Consider the following 15,107-nt stretch of genomic DNA (forward strand, 5'->3'; position numbering starts at 1 on the left):
AATTTACTCAATGTATTTACTTTACTGTATTATTTCTATTTGTACAGTAATTAAGAAAATAATAAAAATGAAAATGAATAGATCGTAACATTATACGTCTTACTCTTAGAAATTTACAACTATCTGTTATAATGTTATTGCTACGTCTAATATTTCTTAATGGTTTTAATTGCTAAGCAATAACATTTGCATAAAATATATCTTTAATTATACATCGAAAAAGATTGTGTTCTAGTTCTTAATTGATAATGCAATACATACTTTACAAATATATTACTTAAATGTTGAATGCAATTATTTTAAAAAACTAGTATCGTATATGTTCAATCTTTGGTTATATTAAATTAAGAAGATAAATATCCTAATTTATCATGTATACAGGAGACACAAAAGTAATAAATGTTGTGCTTCGTAAAGTTAAGTATTTAACAATTTGATTATAATACTTTTATGTAGATATTATTAATAATTTAATCTTGAACATATACGATACATTCATTTTGAACATCATCATAATTTCATGCATCCACGATAGAGTCTTTGATTCAAAATTTTCTCTTGGAGCAAGACTCTTATCCTGTATTTATATGGTTCAGCAGAACCATTTTTTACACACGATGTTCACCTATCATGTTTATTTGAGACAAATTCAGTTTCTTGTTAACCAAGAAAAAGCTTTTAGAATAAAGTATGTTAATGTTATTGCATATACAATTTTGTCTCTTTGTTGACGTTGTAACATATCCAACTCAATAGCCATTACTCGACGATTTAATTTCCCTACTTGCCGACGTAAATGTTGTATTTCTTCGCTAGATTGATGAGAAACATCGAGTGCATTAAATGATGGCGTTTGTTCTCTAAAACAAAAAGAATACACGTATTTTTCCAAAGAAGTGTACCACATACAAGTATATTTATAAATATTGATACCTAACGTGTCTAACTATTTGTGTTTCTGTAGAATATTGGTTACGAGGTTTAGAAGGTACTGGATCCTTAAACTCCGTCGAACAAATATTTGGTTCGTCTTCATCGAGTGCCGGAAAGTAGTGATTATCCAGTGTCAAAATTCGTGGAGGAGTCTACGAAAAATATGAAAAATCGATATATTACTTCACGTTTAATATTTTTAAATATTTAGATAAAATATATATACATGTTAAAAAGTATATATTTACTTGCAATCTAACTGTGTCTGGGTCAGATGGCATGATAGCATTTTCCAATGTAATTTCTCTTGGTGGTGCTCTTATTCCAACATGTTGTCCTTGTCCTGCATAAATTCAATTATATCAAAGTTATTACTACAATGGCTGTCTTTGATGCAAATTGCATGCTATGCAGAAACACTTTTTAATCTATTAAATAAACATAAATGTTATAGATGCTCACGGGCATTTTACTTTATGGAATCAACCGTTCGATTGAGCATCCAAATGCACCAATACTTTTGTTAATTAAAATTAATGGTTATAATGCATAAATAAATGTCAAAAAGTCATGTATTTACCAACAACTAAAATCCTATCTGGAACGTGCATATCAAATTTTTCTGCTGGAACTTGATTCCATCCTGATTCATTTGTACCAATTACTTCTTTCTCTGTGCGGTCATCCCATACACGAATACTTTCGGGCACATGCATCTTTTTGTTAATGTCCCAACTGATATTTGGGTCATAAAAGTTGTCAGCTTTGTCATTAAAAACAGCGTGTGCCCTTGACATTGTGTCTAAAAAACAAAACTTAAAATCTCGGATTTTATAATTGTTAAATCATCTATTTACATTAGATTCATTGTACTATAAGTAACCTACATTATTTGAAAGTATTTCGTATAAGTATATATATTTACGTCCTTAAACAATAAAACAAAGAGAACGATAAACTTGTGCTTCTATCTTGTAAAATGAACATGCAGTATTTAAAATGACATAATTTACTATTTATTAAATACGACGATTTTACAAAGATACAAATTTATATATCTTCGTACGCTTATTAATTATTACTTAAAAATTATTAATTGAAACAAAATATATTTACAAATGATAGGTGCTTAATATTTTTTGAAGTAGAGTTAACAGTCAAGAATATAATGACGACACAAAAAATTATTCAGCTTAATCTTTATGTAACGAAAACAAAGTGAAGGAAGATATAATACAAAATATATTTATGGATACAACTTGTTACAATGAATCCACGCGTATACTAAAAACAATTTCTTTTTTTAACATGAAGAATTATATTCGAATACCTTTTCGATCGTTGAACACAAACTCGTTGAACAGAGTTAGCAACGTTCGTTACATATAAAAACCTTGTAAAAGCCGCAACAAATATACCCAGGGGAACCAAACGTAGACTTAATATAAAATTACTAGATATATAAAATGTGCGTTATAATAGGGAAATTCTGAACCAACAGGAATTTCGCGCCCGTGGATTGCTGAAGCAATTTCTTACACGACGAGCTCTTTCGAAGCCTTTTAATATTCTTACAGGCTAACAAAGCAAAGAGAATCTCAAAGGTTTCGTGACTAAAACTAAAACACATGATTAGTTTCAGGGCTTCATAATTAACTCTTATTTTTTGTTTCAGACTCTTAAAGTTCTTTCCAATTATACAGCCCGTATCGTAATTTTATTTGATATAAATATCATTGCAATATAAAAAATCCTTCAAATTTTGCTGCCTATAAAATCTTAAAGTCTCTCTATTCCATAACTATTTTCACACCATAAAATATATCGTTGCTAGACTTGCAACACATAGGATAACGGCTAACGAGTACGCTAGGACAATCCTCTAGCTTAACAAAGCCACTTACGTTCCTAGGCATCATTCTCTAGCCACTACAACTATACAAGCTATGACAAAGTCGCTAACTTGTCATAGAGCTACCAGTAGATCATAGTAAAATGACTGAAAGATCTTTTAGGGTTGTTTCCCCTTCCATCCGTAGTTTCAACCCAATGGTAGAATGCACTATCCTTCAGGTCCATGCGTATGACTGTTGATTATGGAGAACCAATCAAAACGGTCCACGAAAAGTTATATGTGATTATAAAGAGTGGGGTAGTGGATAGAACATAGAACGATTGAACTTTACAAGTCGTATTTGATTAGGTTTCTTATTTAGAAGCGAATTTTCAGTGAATGTTTTTCTAAAAAAGTTGTAAATTTATCAGTTCTTTGTTGAGAAAAATGCAAGCTTTACTAGGTAAGTTCTCTAAGTTAATACTTGATAATTCTCTCATGACTTTCTATTATTATATCCTGACCGGCAGATGTATACTATTACAATGCTTTTTTTTTCGTCATCGTATTATTTGATTTTATGGACTTAAATATTTTTTTCAGATACTACTTACGTGCAATTTAATATTTTATCTATTTGTTTCATTTAGGTATCTTGATATTAGTTACTGGAACCCATTGTTTGTATTCCTCCAATTCAGATGTTATAGATCTCAAGCCAAACAATTTTGACAGTTTAGTATTAAACAGTGATAATGTTTGGATTGTGGAATTTTATGCACCATGGTGTGGACATTGTCAACAGTTAACAACTGAATATGATAAAGCTGCTACTGCTCTAAAGGTAATTTTTGTATTTAAATAATTATTGTTTATTCCTTCCTCTTTGTTATTTTTTTTTAGTCAATTTTTTATACCAACTGTAAATTTTTAATAGGGTGTTGTAAAAGTTGGTGCAGTAAATGCAGATGAACATAAATCCCTTGGATCAAAGTATGGAATTCAAGGTTTTCCAACACTTAAAATTTTTGGTGTTGATAATAAACCAGAAGATTATAATGGACCAAGGACTGCAGCTGGAATTGTCGATGCTGCTATAAATGCAGTTAGTAAAAAAGCACGAAGAGCTTTAGGTGGCAAAAAAAGCAGTGGAGATTCTAAGGTAAGTGTGATGATGTATGAAGTATAACAAGTATAAAAGGAAAATATACATCAATAATACAAAACTTTGTTTTTATTATAGTCTAAAGATTCCAAAGATGTCGTTGAATTAACAGATGAAAATTTTGATAAATTGGTAATGAATTCAGATGATCTATGGTTAGTTGAGTTTTATGCACCCTGGTGTGGACATTGTAAAAACTTAGCTCCCATTTGGGCATCAGCAGCTACAGAACTGAAAGGAAAAGTGAAATTAGGAGCTATTGATGCTACTATAAATGGAGTTAAAGTAAGCACTTTATCTTGACAAATTGCATGAAAAATTGCTGTATTAATATTCGTACATATTTAACGAAATATTAATTTTATAGGCTAGTCAGTACAAAATAAAGGGATATCCTACCATCAAATACTTTGCACCTGGCAAAAAATCTTTTGATTCCGTGCAAGAATACGACGGTGATCGCACAAGCAGTGATATTGTAAGTTGGGCACTAGAGAAGCTAGCAGAAAATATACCAGCACCAGAAGTAGCTCAAATTGTAAATGAAAAAAATTTAAGAGAGGCATGCGAAGATAAGCCTCTGTGTGTTGTATCTGTTTTACCACATATCTTAGATTGTCAGTCAGACTGTAGAAATCAGTATTTGAAAACATTAAACAACCTTGGAGAAAAATATAAACAGAAGATGTGGGGGTATGTATAAGTTCTAATCATTATTTAGTAAATTTAAGAGGTTCCTAATTTTTGAGACTCTTTATGCTGAATATACACTGGAGAGAACAGTTCGCGAGCAGCACGCGAGCAGCTCATGAACTGCTTGCGGGTTGTTCGCGGACTGTTCGACAACGGAAACAGTCGCATTTCCACACTGAAGCTCGCGAACAGTCCCTCTAATGTACCGCTTCTCGCTTCGCTGAGGAGCTCGCTGCTCGTTGCTCGATGTTCGCGAAAGTTTCCACACTGCTGGCGAGCACAACCGCGAACTGTTCACGAACAGCAGTGTATTTCCGGTATTAGATTATAAAAACATCTTCTCTTTGCTTGAATAGATGGGTTTGGGCTGAAGCTGGCGCTCAGCCTCACATCGAAGAAGCATTAGAAATAGGAGGTTTTGGCTATCCTGCATTAGCAGTTGTAAATATTAAAAAAATGAAATACTCATTATTAAAAGGAAGCTTCTCTTACGATGGTATAAATGAATTCTTACGAGATTTAAGCTATGGACGAGGAGGCACAGCTCCTTTGAAAGGTTCTCAATTACCTGAAATCCTTGAAACAACACCATGGGATGGTAAAGATGCTGAACCACCGCAAGAAGAAGAAATAGATCTTAGCGATATAAATCTAGATGAGAAGGATGAACTGTAATTACAGAACCCAATTCTTTCCCAGAAAAGTATGCACATCATATACATGTATTATTAAAAATAGTTCAATACTTTTTTTTATATTAAATTATTATGTTTAACAACTTCATATTAATGTACAATAATAATATAGTGTCATTGTCATAGTATCAAGAATATTTTTTTATTTGCAGCTGAAGTGTATCATCATTCTGTTATTCAAACATCAATCCTCAGGAATTTTAAGTATATTAAATTAAATGCTCAGATAACAATTCTTCCATTGAAGTCAATTTTACAAAATTTAATCTGTTCGTTACGATATAATTGTATAACTTAAATTTTGAATGTAGTTTAACTCGCATCGCTTTTATTGTACAAAAATAAAGAAACAGGTACAATATCAGGGGATGTATCTAAATACTTTAAAGCAATTATTTGTATATTTTTTAAACGATAGTAGATTGTACGAAGTTGTAAAACTTCATAGTGAAAACAAAGTATATACGTGTCCTCTGATTGTATTTAAACTAAATCTTTTTTATGAAAATATTGTAAACATAAAATAATTACCACTAATGTATAAGATGTTAATGCATTCCATAAGATCTTTGGTTTTCCCTACAATGGGACCAAAATATGGTTTTTATTATGGTACATATTTCTGATCTTCATGTTTATTTACAATTTCATTACTTAACTGAGTTATGTAGTCTTCCATCATAATTATCAAGAAAAAATTTATGTCATTATGCAACATTACAACAATGCAACATATCTTTATACATATATCAAAACTTCAAATAATCACTTCCTCATTTATACTTAATTAATTGTAATCTTACTTTACGTTTTTATCAAAATAAATTTTGCAACATGATAATTTATGAATTGTAATCCCTAGTATCCTTTCTGTTTTATTTTATTCCTCTATTAATAAATAAACAATCATGCAGACCTAAACAATGAATTAAAATAAATAATAATTCGCGTAAAAACGTTTATGACAACTCAGCAAACTAAGGAACTACTGAGAAAAAACAGTACTTTTTAAATTAATATTCGACGGTACATGACGCTGTTTGTAAATTGCTGCAAAGTCACTCATCAATTAGAAATTATATAAAAATTTAAATAAAGAGCATTTCATTAATAAATTTCCATTAATTAATAATACATTTTTATTTTACGAATTATGTCCATGTCGTGTATAAAAATTCTTTTTAATATGTGTAATCTTACTAATAAAAAGAATCAAATTTGATCTTTTCAATAAATTTATCAATTTTTATTATTTGATACTATGAAAAGCAACAGAGTGTATCTAATTCAATATAGAGCTTGAATGTAGAAGAAATGATGTGCATACATACTATTGTATCCGAGTTTATCCTTCCTTATAGAGAATTTAAATCTGATTTTGTTATAACAAAATATGCGTTTTTATATTGTTGTCCGTAAATTCGAAATCACACATCAAAAAATTAACAACGTTTAAGAGCGTCTTTCTCGTGTTGAATGAAAAGTTCGTTAAAGGGTTAGAATTTTTTTAAATCTCGACTACTTTCAACGATAAATTTGTACTCTATGTTTAATTTATTATGTATTTCAGTATCATAACAATTTTCTACTGCTAATGAATTAAGCAAATATGAGTACGAAAACATTAAATGATATTCATAATGATATAAAGCAGTTGATAACAACAATAACTTCGTTCGAGGTAATATTTACTTTAAGTTAATTGAATGATCGATTTATTAAAATTAAAATTAAAATTATAAACATTATTTTATCAATAATTTTAGTGAATACTGCATGTGTAATACTTATTCGTGTAATTATAGCAAAATGAAGAAGGATTTCAAGTTTGCGAACGTTTTTGTACAACGATCATTAAACATCATCGATATCTGTCTGTTAATAGTAATACCACAAAAGAAGCTATTAACTCTTTGATTACAAAATTTTCAATTCATGGAAAGTATAATGTAGCTAAAAAATTTGAAGAACTTGTAAATACATTTTTATCTAGTTTTGAGTTTGAACAACATCCACAATATGATTTACAATGGTATTTATTAACTTTATTGTTGGAATTATCTAAGGAAACTTGTAAATCAGATTTGGAATGTTTAAAGTTAACGCGTGGAGAATGTACTTTTAACGCAACAGGTGAAAATGAAAATGAAGTTACAGAGGAAATTGATTGGGCAGAGTATTTAAAAGATGATCAAGAGAAGTTTTTTGATAATTATAAAAGCGATACTGAAAGTGTAAGTATTTTTAATTCTCTACTTTCGATCTACACAATGTCATGTTTACCTAGATTTTAAATATTATTTTTAACAGGAATGGTCAGATGATGCAGAAGATTCTCCTGACATAAGTATGAATTTTCAAACACCTATAACCAATACCAATTTAGATAGAGCATTATGCATACCATGCACTAAAGCAAAATTAAGTAAATTATCTCTGGCTTTAAATGAAGAACTTAAATCTAGAGATTGGTTGATGTCAAATGTTCAGAATACATGGTGGAATGAATTAGACTGGTGGAAATATCCAGTCAAGAGTAAATTTTGTGATGCATACCTTTGTGAAATTTGGTAGATATTTCTTTTTTATAAAGACATTCATCATATAAAGACACATATATTATATTATATATGTATATTAAATAGGCATAAAGCAACAGAGACAGATTTCTATTCATTTGGCACTCTTAGTGAATATTTAGTCTGTAGAGAATTATTATGGATGTTTTATGTTCAAACACACATGGTAGTGTTTCAACAAAATGAAGATTCAGAATATTATTCTATTCGCCCTAGTATATCCATACCTAGCTTAACTACTGTGAGTTTAATAAGATATACATTTTATATCTGTGATATGTATCTTTTGAATATAAAAAAATTCAAAAATATTATTGTTAGAAAATTTTAGGTTGCTTTTAATAGCATTCTTCTACCATTTTGCGAATATTTTTCTATGATACATGATATCGAAAAATTTGGAAATGATCTATATTCAGAACAGGATGATTTCTATAATAAGCCACCTTTGACTTATGAAGCATATAATGCAGCACTTGGACAACATTTAATAAAATTTAAAAATAAAATACTTGATATTGAAAAGAATCTCATGAAACAAGGTATAAAAAAAGTTTTTCTAAAATTAATAAAATTTTATGATTCTATAGCTAATTATTTTGTTTTTAGATAATTGTTTTACATTTCTGTCCTTATCAACACTTCTAAAAAAACATTTGTACAATGTAAAAATTTTATACGAAGTTCATAAAAAGGCCATATGTAATTGGAGAGCTCATTCAAATTGGAAATCTGCATCCAAGTTATTGTCGTCTTTGTATTTTGAAATGCAGAAATCACACAATCGAAAAAGGACAAATATTTGTGCCAGTTTATATTTATCTAGTCTTACTGTTTATTTAAATATAATTGACACATGGTTAAGCGATGGGCGATTTGAAGATTGGAGAGAGGAATTTATAATTGTCAGGTATAGATATTTGAATATAAGATAATGTGATAGTAGATCGTAACTATTTTCCATCTCAGGTTTTCAAACAATGCAGTTCCAGAAAATAATGAACGATATGAAGCATTTTCTTTAAGACCTTTGGACAGTATATGTCTAGCAGATCCAATAATGCAGTTTTTAATAAAAAAAGTGCAGTATATGGGTCAAAGTATCGAGTTATTAGTATCTTTCGATCGCATTACGGACATATGGCAAATTAACAGTGAACGTAGTGGTATGCAATATGTTTAGTCTTAATTTACATACCATTGTTATGAATTAAAACATATTTAATAAAATACATTTTACAGAAATAAGAAGACCTTTGGTGGATGAATTTTACACTAAATTGGAAATGGAAATTTCGAAATATAGTACATGTGAATTACAAGAAGAATCACCTATATTTCAAGAAAATGAAGTAATGGATGATAATAACGATGAAGATGTAGAGAAGAATATTATAGAGAAATTAACTGAATTCAATAATCCATTTCTATTGAAAGCTTTAGAAGGCTACATTTCTCCTCAGTTATTGAAACAAGATACCGTTGATGCTTGCTGTTCCAATGTTAAGATTACTAAAGTAGATATTAATAATTTATTTGAAAGGTATTTTCATTATAAAATTAAGATTTCGCACAAAAACTATTCTTTTTCAAACATAAAATATAAATTTTCAGACTCGAAAAAGTATCAAATTATATTTTACCATTCAGAAAAATACTAGAAAGTATTTTAGCAGATATTTTAGTTTCGCGATATAATAACGCTAGTAAGCTAGTTAAACATATAATGTCAGAAGAATATAAATTAGAGTTACATTTAACATTAATGAGATCTGTTTATATGATGGAAGCAGGACACATCATGAGCAAATTTTATCAAAAATTGTTCACGGAGGTATAATATAAAATATTCTGAACGGTGTGTTACTTTTCCCCATAAAGTTTATATTATATATATTTTATATTAAATTTCTTTTAATAGATCGAATCTAATCAAATGTGGAGCAATTCTTACTTCTTATCATGTATGCTTGAGGAAATACTTTCTCAATGGTGGCCAGATTTAAGTTCACGTTGGTCTGTTACAGTTAGTAGTACTAATACAAATCAAGTATTAGTGGCCGTGGATAATATAACATTACACTATGCAATAGGTTGGCCTATGAATATTATATTCAATGAAGAAACTTTCATAAAATATAATGAGATATTTAGATTTCAATTAAGGTTAAAATGGGCTTTGTGGACATTGAACAATTTAAGATTCAGTGGTAAGAAATGTTGGAAAATGTTTAACTTGTCGCTTCTACTAATATATTATAAATAATTGTCTTTTTTATAGATTTAGAAGGTTCAAAATTAATGTGTAAAAGAAATAAATTAGAACAATTTCATATAAGGCGTATTGAAAGCTTGCGATTTTCTTTATTACATGCAATTTGTTCGATACATACATACTTATCAGGCCAAGTACTACAAAATTTGAGTCTCGTATTAGAAAAATCGTTGATGCAAGCTGATAGTCTTGACGCTATCATATCAGGTACAATGGATTTGCAATGCATGATACAATAGATGTATATGTGGATATACAATTTTTTCTTTTCTAATACAATTGTAATTTCAGTTCACAATGAATATTTACGAAAAGTTCATGAACACTGTTTACTGACAACAGAGTATGATGATTTAATGGCAACTGTAAATAACGTATGTATGCATATTTAATTTTATTATTTTTTTTGTACTAATGTATTAATTTGTATGTGTATCTTTTAGCTAATTGAAATGTGTAGTCATATTCGATCTCGATGGAATTACAAGAAATTAATGTTTATTAGCGAAGAGTTGGAAGTGTTAGAAAGCAGTTACACCAAGTATCACACATATCTTGCTTTAGCATTACACAATGCAATACAAAATAAAGATGCAAATTACTGTAAGTCAGAAATTCTCTTAACTGCATTGTACAATATATTTCAATCTGATATTCCTAAAATTAGTAAAATAACTTCGAAATTACAAACATAATGAATTATAAAATCAGTAAATAATTATTTATTTATGAAATAATAATTTTCATCATTTCAGTAGTTTAAAAAATTCTTACTAATAGTACCAGAAATTTACATAATAGCATGTCAATTAACATTGTCCTTTAATTTAACACGATTTTTTTAAATTACTTTGTTCACAGTGACTGGCTTAAGCTCAGAATTTAACTGGAGTATGTCGTGTGTTTAATACTAATGCATTTTCATATCACATTTCTTAAACCAATAATAATGCCTGTATCTATAAGGAATAACATTGCAACAAATTATGTTACTTCTAGAAATCTTTTTGTATTGTTATTATTATTATTATTAATTAACACTACACGAAAAGAAATTATTTTGTAGAGACTGAGCATGATGTAATTTATACCTTTATCATTTCGTGCATATGGATTATTATTTTATTTATTTATACTTTTTTTTTTTTAGAGAATAGTACATTATAAAAAAATCAGTAACTATTCATTAATAAGAACAATGTTGTCTTCACTAATGCTTTGCAATCATTTGTACTAAATTATTTTTAACAAATCATGTCTATACCTTTCATATTTCTCAAATATCCAAATTCATAAGATAATTTGTATAAGTTTATCAAGTGTTTTATGGATAAAAATTATATTATATGTAAAAACTGTACTGTTGAATATTTTGTTAAATACGTTATATATTGAAAGTAAATGAATTTATATCGTAGAAGAAAAATCGATTCTCCTTCGATTTATTTCCTCCATTTAAAAGTTCTATCCAATTCCTATAAATTCCTTCCAGATGAATTAATGTTACGATATCAATTTAATATGCGAGATGTGTACATAGACAATGATGCAGCTATTTGTTCGTTCAATAATTTTAGTCACAGTTTACTAATTGAACTAGCATATCAACATTTACCTCCATCAGGCTTACCTGTTCCTATTCCAAAACTGATACACAAAACGGATTGGTACAGAAGCAGGTACAAACATTTATATTATACGACTTCACTAAACACCATTAAAATTTGTTATGGTAAACCGATAAGTTTTTATGTCACGTCAATAAAGACAAAATTTATTGTAAAATATTTATTAAATAAATGAAATTGAAATTTTTTCAGTTTAAATTCTTTACCTAATGAAATTAGTCTAAATGAATACGAACAAACGTTTTCGTATATACGGTGGTACCAACTGGAAGAAAATATCGTTACATTTAATTTGTCCCCATATATCTTACACCGCGAAATGGAAGACATTATTGGAAATAATAATAATATTGGTGATGATGATGACGATAATAATGATGATAATGATGATGACAATGACGATGATGACGATACCTCTGAAGTATATTAATTATTATTTAATAGAACTAAAATATAAATAAATTCTATATAATGTAAGTTACAAAAAATTATATTGACATACAGAAAATGTCGAATAAATATTGATTGATAAAGATTAATTTTATGTTATATGATATGGAATTGAAAGAAAATACAAATGTTTCATGCCGATAATTAATTAATAATTGCATTAATTCTTATTTTACCAGATAGTAACAACATATATACATTTACATTATCTATTTAATATAAATTTATTACAAAAATTGGTATTAGGTAATAAAATAATTACATTTTGCATTTAACTAAATATGTATGAAATTAAGTTATGAATAACGTGATTATGCAACACATTATTACCAACATGTAAATAAAAGTGGAAAAATATCTGTGATAAAAACCTTACTTTCTATGTAAGGTTTAAATAAAAATTCTAAACACTGTATAAAGAAATTAACTCTGTGCAATTACAACAGTACCATTCTGACCCATAGTTCCACTTTGTGATACCGTAGAAGCATTTGAAGTTTCGTTAACGGGAGAGATTGAATGATTATTAACATTTGTAGAAGCTAGAGCCTTATTACGTAATTCAAACACTTGTTGTATAGCTTTACGAAAGCAAAGAAAGTTGTAGTCAATTACACCTACAAAAAAATTTTGTAAAAATCAGCATTCATGTATAATATCACCGTTATATATATTTACACACTTTTTCTAGAAAAGTATGTTACCTTGTCTGTCAAAATTATCTTCTCGTAATATACATACTAGAGCTAAAAATTTATTAACTTCTCGCAAGTATAAAATTGTTCCATTATTTAGTTTAATCAAACTGGAACTTTGACTGTCAAATGCTGCAGCCTCTAGATCCTCTCTCAAACTAAAATTAATTTCTAAAGTTAATTATATTATAACGTAAATATATAATGTTTGCATAGAGAGATTTATATGCAACATACCCATATATACAAGATACATCGATAACAACATCAATCATATCACAACAAAGTTCATAACTTTGCATATCTACAGGAGAGCTATCAGTAGCAATATAAATCTTAGATACTACGTCAAATAAGAATGCTTTTTCAATCGCAGAATTCTGCAAAACAATCTACAATTTATGGTATGAAAAAATAAAATAAAAAAATAAATATATCTTCTTTTCTTACTGATATAAGTATGTTAAGTAAATTTTCTAGAGTTGGTAACTGTGGTATCAATTTTTGAACAACTTTACTAAATGCCTCAAATATACTATGATCATATATAGATGTCAGATGAAAACTTAGATGTATTTGATCACATCCTAAAAAATACATACATATATTTATGTATTCATTACAAATGATACAAAAGTATTTTATTATTTTTAATGATATATCTTTTGTTTACCAGAATCTGCAAGGTCATCATTTGCTCTAGTATGTATATCCCTTTGTGTTTCCATTTTACAATCATCAGATAAACCATCAACTTTGTGTATGAACACTTCAAATTTTATTGCTTGATTAACTTTGTATGCTTTTGTAACTGTTAAATGGAGTTTATTAAGTGCTTCCATGTAATCATCTTGAGCATCAATAACAAAAACCAATGCTCCACAACCACCAAATATCATGTCACTGTCAAAAGTGGGATCAAAGAAGTCAATTTGCCCTGGAAAGTCCCAAATTTGAAACTGAACAAAGCTAGAGTTACTTATGTCATCTTTAATAATCTTATTTGTGCTTTCCAAGAACAATGTTTCATTTGGTGACATCTTATGAAAAACTACTTTTTGTATTGATGACTTCCCACTCCTAGAATGAACATTAATTTCAAGCAATCGATAATACAGACAAAATGGAAACACATTGAAAGCTGAAATGAGTACCTTCGAAGACCCATTAAAAGTATCCTAGGTTTTTGTTCTCCTGCTAAAGGATCCATTGATCCTTCTGTTTCTCCATCAAATGGTGCATATCCAAAATCTTTAGGAAATGAACCTACATCATAACCACTTTGATATTGATCATCATCATCCTATAATAATCAAATTCTTAATAATATAAATAATACAGCATGTTATATGCATTTGAAATTAATTCAAAATCTAGTTAGTACAAATTATTAATTTCTATATGTGCATAATTGTACCTTGAAATAAAAATGCAACATCTTATTATGAAACATATATTTTAATGTCTTTCTACATGTACAACATGGTAGAAAATAGTAATAAATCTAAGTGAGAAATTTTGCTTGAATAATGTATATTAAAAAGAATAAATTTAAATAATAAAATGATTAAAATAAAATATCATTTGCTTGAGAACAATTTATCAGCATATAACATGACATCAGTTATCAATACAACAGTTTGAGTCATTGTTATACTTACCATATTCGTATTACTTAAGATACTTTATTTATTTAAAGTGCCTTTATTTTAAGATTTTATATCCATAAACTTTCACAATATTATAGTGAACTACACATTTAAAAAAGTATGTATTAATAGTAAGGAACAATCAATACAAACGAAACATATTTTTGTTTATAATTACGTAGAACCGTAATAAATGATGCACAACTGTTGTTTGATACAATATCAATGTGGGTGACGATTACACTAAATACGATTAAGTTGACATATAAAAATAAATATTCACTTTCTATAATTTGAGTCTACGAAACAGCCAATCATAAATATTTGCGATGCACAATCAAATAGTGTTTATAAATTTTTATTATGAAGAAAATTCTATTCTTTTATATATTATAACTTTACTCTTAACATTAAATGTTTCTACAACAGAAACTAAATGTATATATAGAGATGTATTGCAACGAGATCTATAATTTCGTTATATGTAACCACATACTATATCGAATTGTAA

At 28.2% G+C, this 15,107-nt stretch overlaps 4 protein-coding genes across 12 annotated transcripts; 2 read left to right on the forward strand and 2 right to left on the reverse strand.

The window, feature by feature from the left end:
• Window positions 1-123: 123 nt before the first annotated feature.
• Tango11 (transport and golgi organization 11) lies at window positions 124-2,326 on the reverse strand. Of its 3 annotated transcripts, none has more exons than XM_076782328.1 (5): window positions 2,264-2,326; window positions 1,514-1,735; window positions 1,182-1,276; window positions 934-1,085; window positions 124-860 (listed from the first exon to the last, which is right to left on the reverse strand). In XM_076782328.1, exons 2-5 carry the CDS (start codon window positions 1,728-1,730, stop codon window positions 650-652), a joined length of 675 nt encoding a protein of 224 aa, XP_076638443.1. In that variant the 5' UTR covers window positions 1,731-1,735; window positions 2,264-2,326; the 3' UTR covers window positions 124-649. The 3 variants fall into 3 exon arrangements, with proteins under 3 accessions (XP_076638443.1, XP_076638433.1, XP_076638453.1); XM_076782318.1 differs by having other exon boundaries at window positions 1,514-1,748; XM_076782338.1 differs by lacking the exon at window positions 2,264-2,326 and adding an exon at window positions 1,821-1,969.
• Window positions 2,327-3,067: 741 nt separating this feature from the next.
• Window positions 3,068-6,161, forward strand: Cabp1 (Protein disulfide-isomerase A6 homolog CaBP1). The gene is made up of 7 exons (XM_076774809.1): window positions 3,068-3,230; window positions 3,418-3,611; window positions 3,705-3,929; window positions 4,011-4,217; window positions 4,300-4,625; window positions 4,982-5,328; window positions 5,473-6,161. Exons 1-6 carry the CDS (start codon window positions 3,215-3,217, stop codon window positions 5,298-5,300), a joined length of 1,287 nt encoding a protein of 428 aa, XP_076630924.1. The 5' UTR covers window positions 3,068-3,214; the 3' UTR covers window positions 5,301-5,328; window positions 5,473-6,161.
• Window positions 6,162-6,606: 445 nt separating this feature from the next.
• Window positions 6,607-11,426, forward strand: Grip128 (gamma-tubulin complex component 5). Of its 4 annotated transcripts, XM_076784134.1 has the most exons (15): window positions 6,607-6,815; window positions 6,891-7,001; window positions 7,126-7,554; window positions 7,631-7,890; window positions 7,966-8,140; window positions 8,231-8,441; window positions 8,509-8,809; window positions 8,869-9,065; window positions 9,142-9,442; window positions 9,514-9,733; window positions 9,821-10,109; window positions 10,181-10,381; window positions 10,466-10,548; window positions 10,618-10,777; window positions 11,036-11,426. In XM_076784134.1, the coding sequence occupies exons 2-15, from the start codon at window positions 6,930-6,932 to the stop codon at window positions 11,080-11,082; spliced, it is 2,946 nt and encodes a 981-aa protein (XP_076640249.1). In that variant the 5' UTR covers window positions 6,607-6,815; window positions 6,891-6,929; the 3' UTR covers window positions 11,083-11,426. The 4 variants fall into 4 exon arrangements, with proteins under 4 accessions (XP_076640249.1, XP_076640247.1, XP_076640250.1 ...); XM_076784132.1 differs by having other exon boundaries at window positions 10,618-11,426; XM_076784135.1 differs by lacking the exon at window positions 6,607-6,815 and having other exon boundaries at window positions 6,899-7,001; window positions 7,087-7,352; window positions 7,420-7,554; window positions 10,618-11,426.
• Window positions 11,427-11,483: 57 nt separating this feature from the next.
• On the reverse strand, window positions 11,484-15,024 carry Ragc-d (Ras-related GTP binding C/D). 4 transcript variants are annotated; one of them, XM_076784139.1, is made up of 8 exons: window positions 14,880-15,024; window positions 14,609-14,698; window positions 14,102-14,250; window positions 13,621-14,027; window positions 13,398-13,534; window positions 13,185-13,339; window positions 12,957-13,105; window positions 11,484-12,869 (listed from the first exon to the last, which is right to left on the reverse strand). In XM_076784139.1, exons 2-8 carry the CDS (start codon window positions 14,609-14,611, stop codon window positions 12,676-12,678), a joined length of 1,194 nt encoding a protein of 397 aa, XP_076640254.1. In that variant the 5' UTR covers window positions 14,612-14,698; window positions 14,880-15,024; the 3' UTR covers window positions 11,484-12,675. The 4 variants fall into 4 exon arrangements, with proteins under 4 accessions (XP_076640254.1, XP_076640253.1, XP_076640252.1 ...); XM_076784138.1 differs by having other exon boundaries at window positions 14,775-14,998; XM_076784137.1 differs by having other exon boundaries at window positions 14,609-14,998.
• Between the last annotated feature and the right edge of the window lie 83 nt (window positions 15,025-15,107).

Source organism: Colletes latitarsis, chromosome 2 (assembly GCF_051014445.1).
Source record: "Colletes latitarsis isolate SP2378_abdomen chromosome 2, iyColLati1, whole genome shotgun sequence".
Classification (NCBI taxonomy): Eukaryota; Metazoa; Arthropoda; class Insecta; order Hymenoptera; family Colletidae; genus Colletes; species Colletes latitarsis.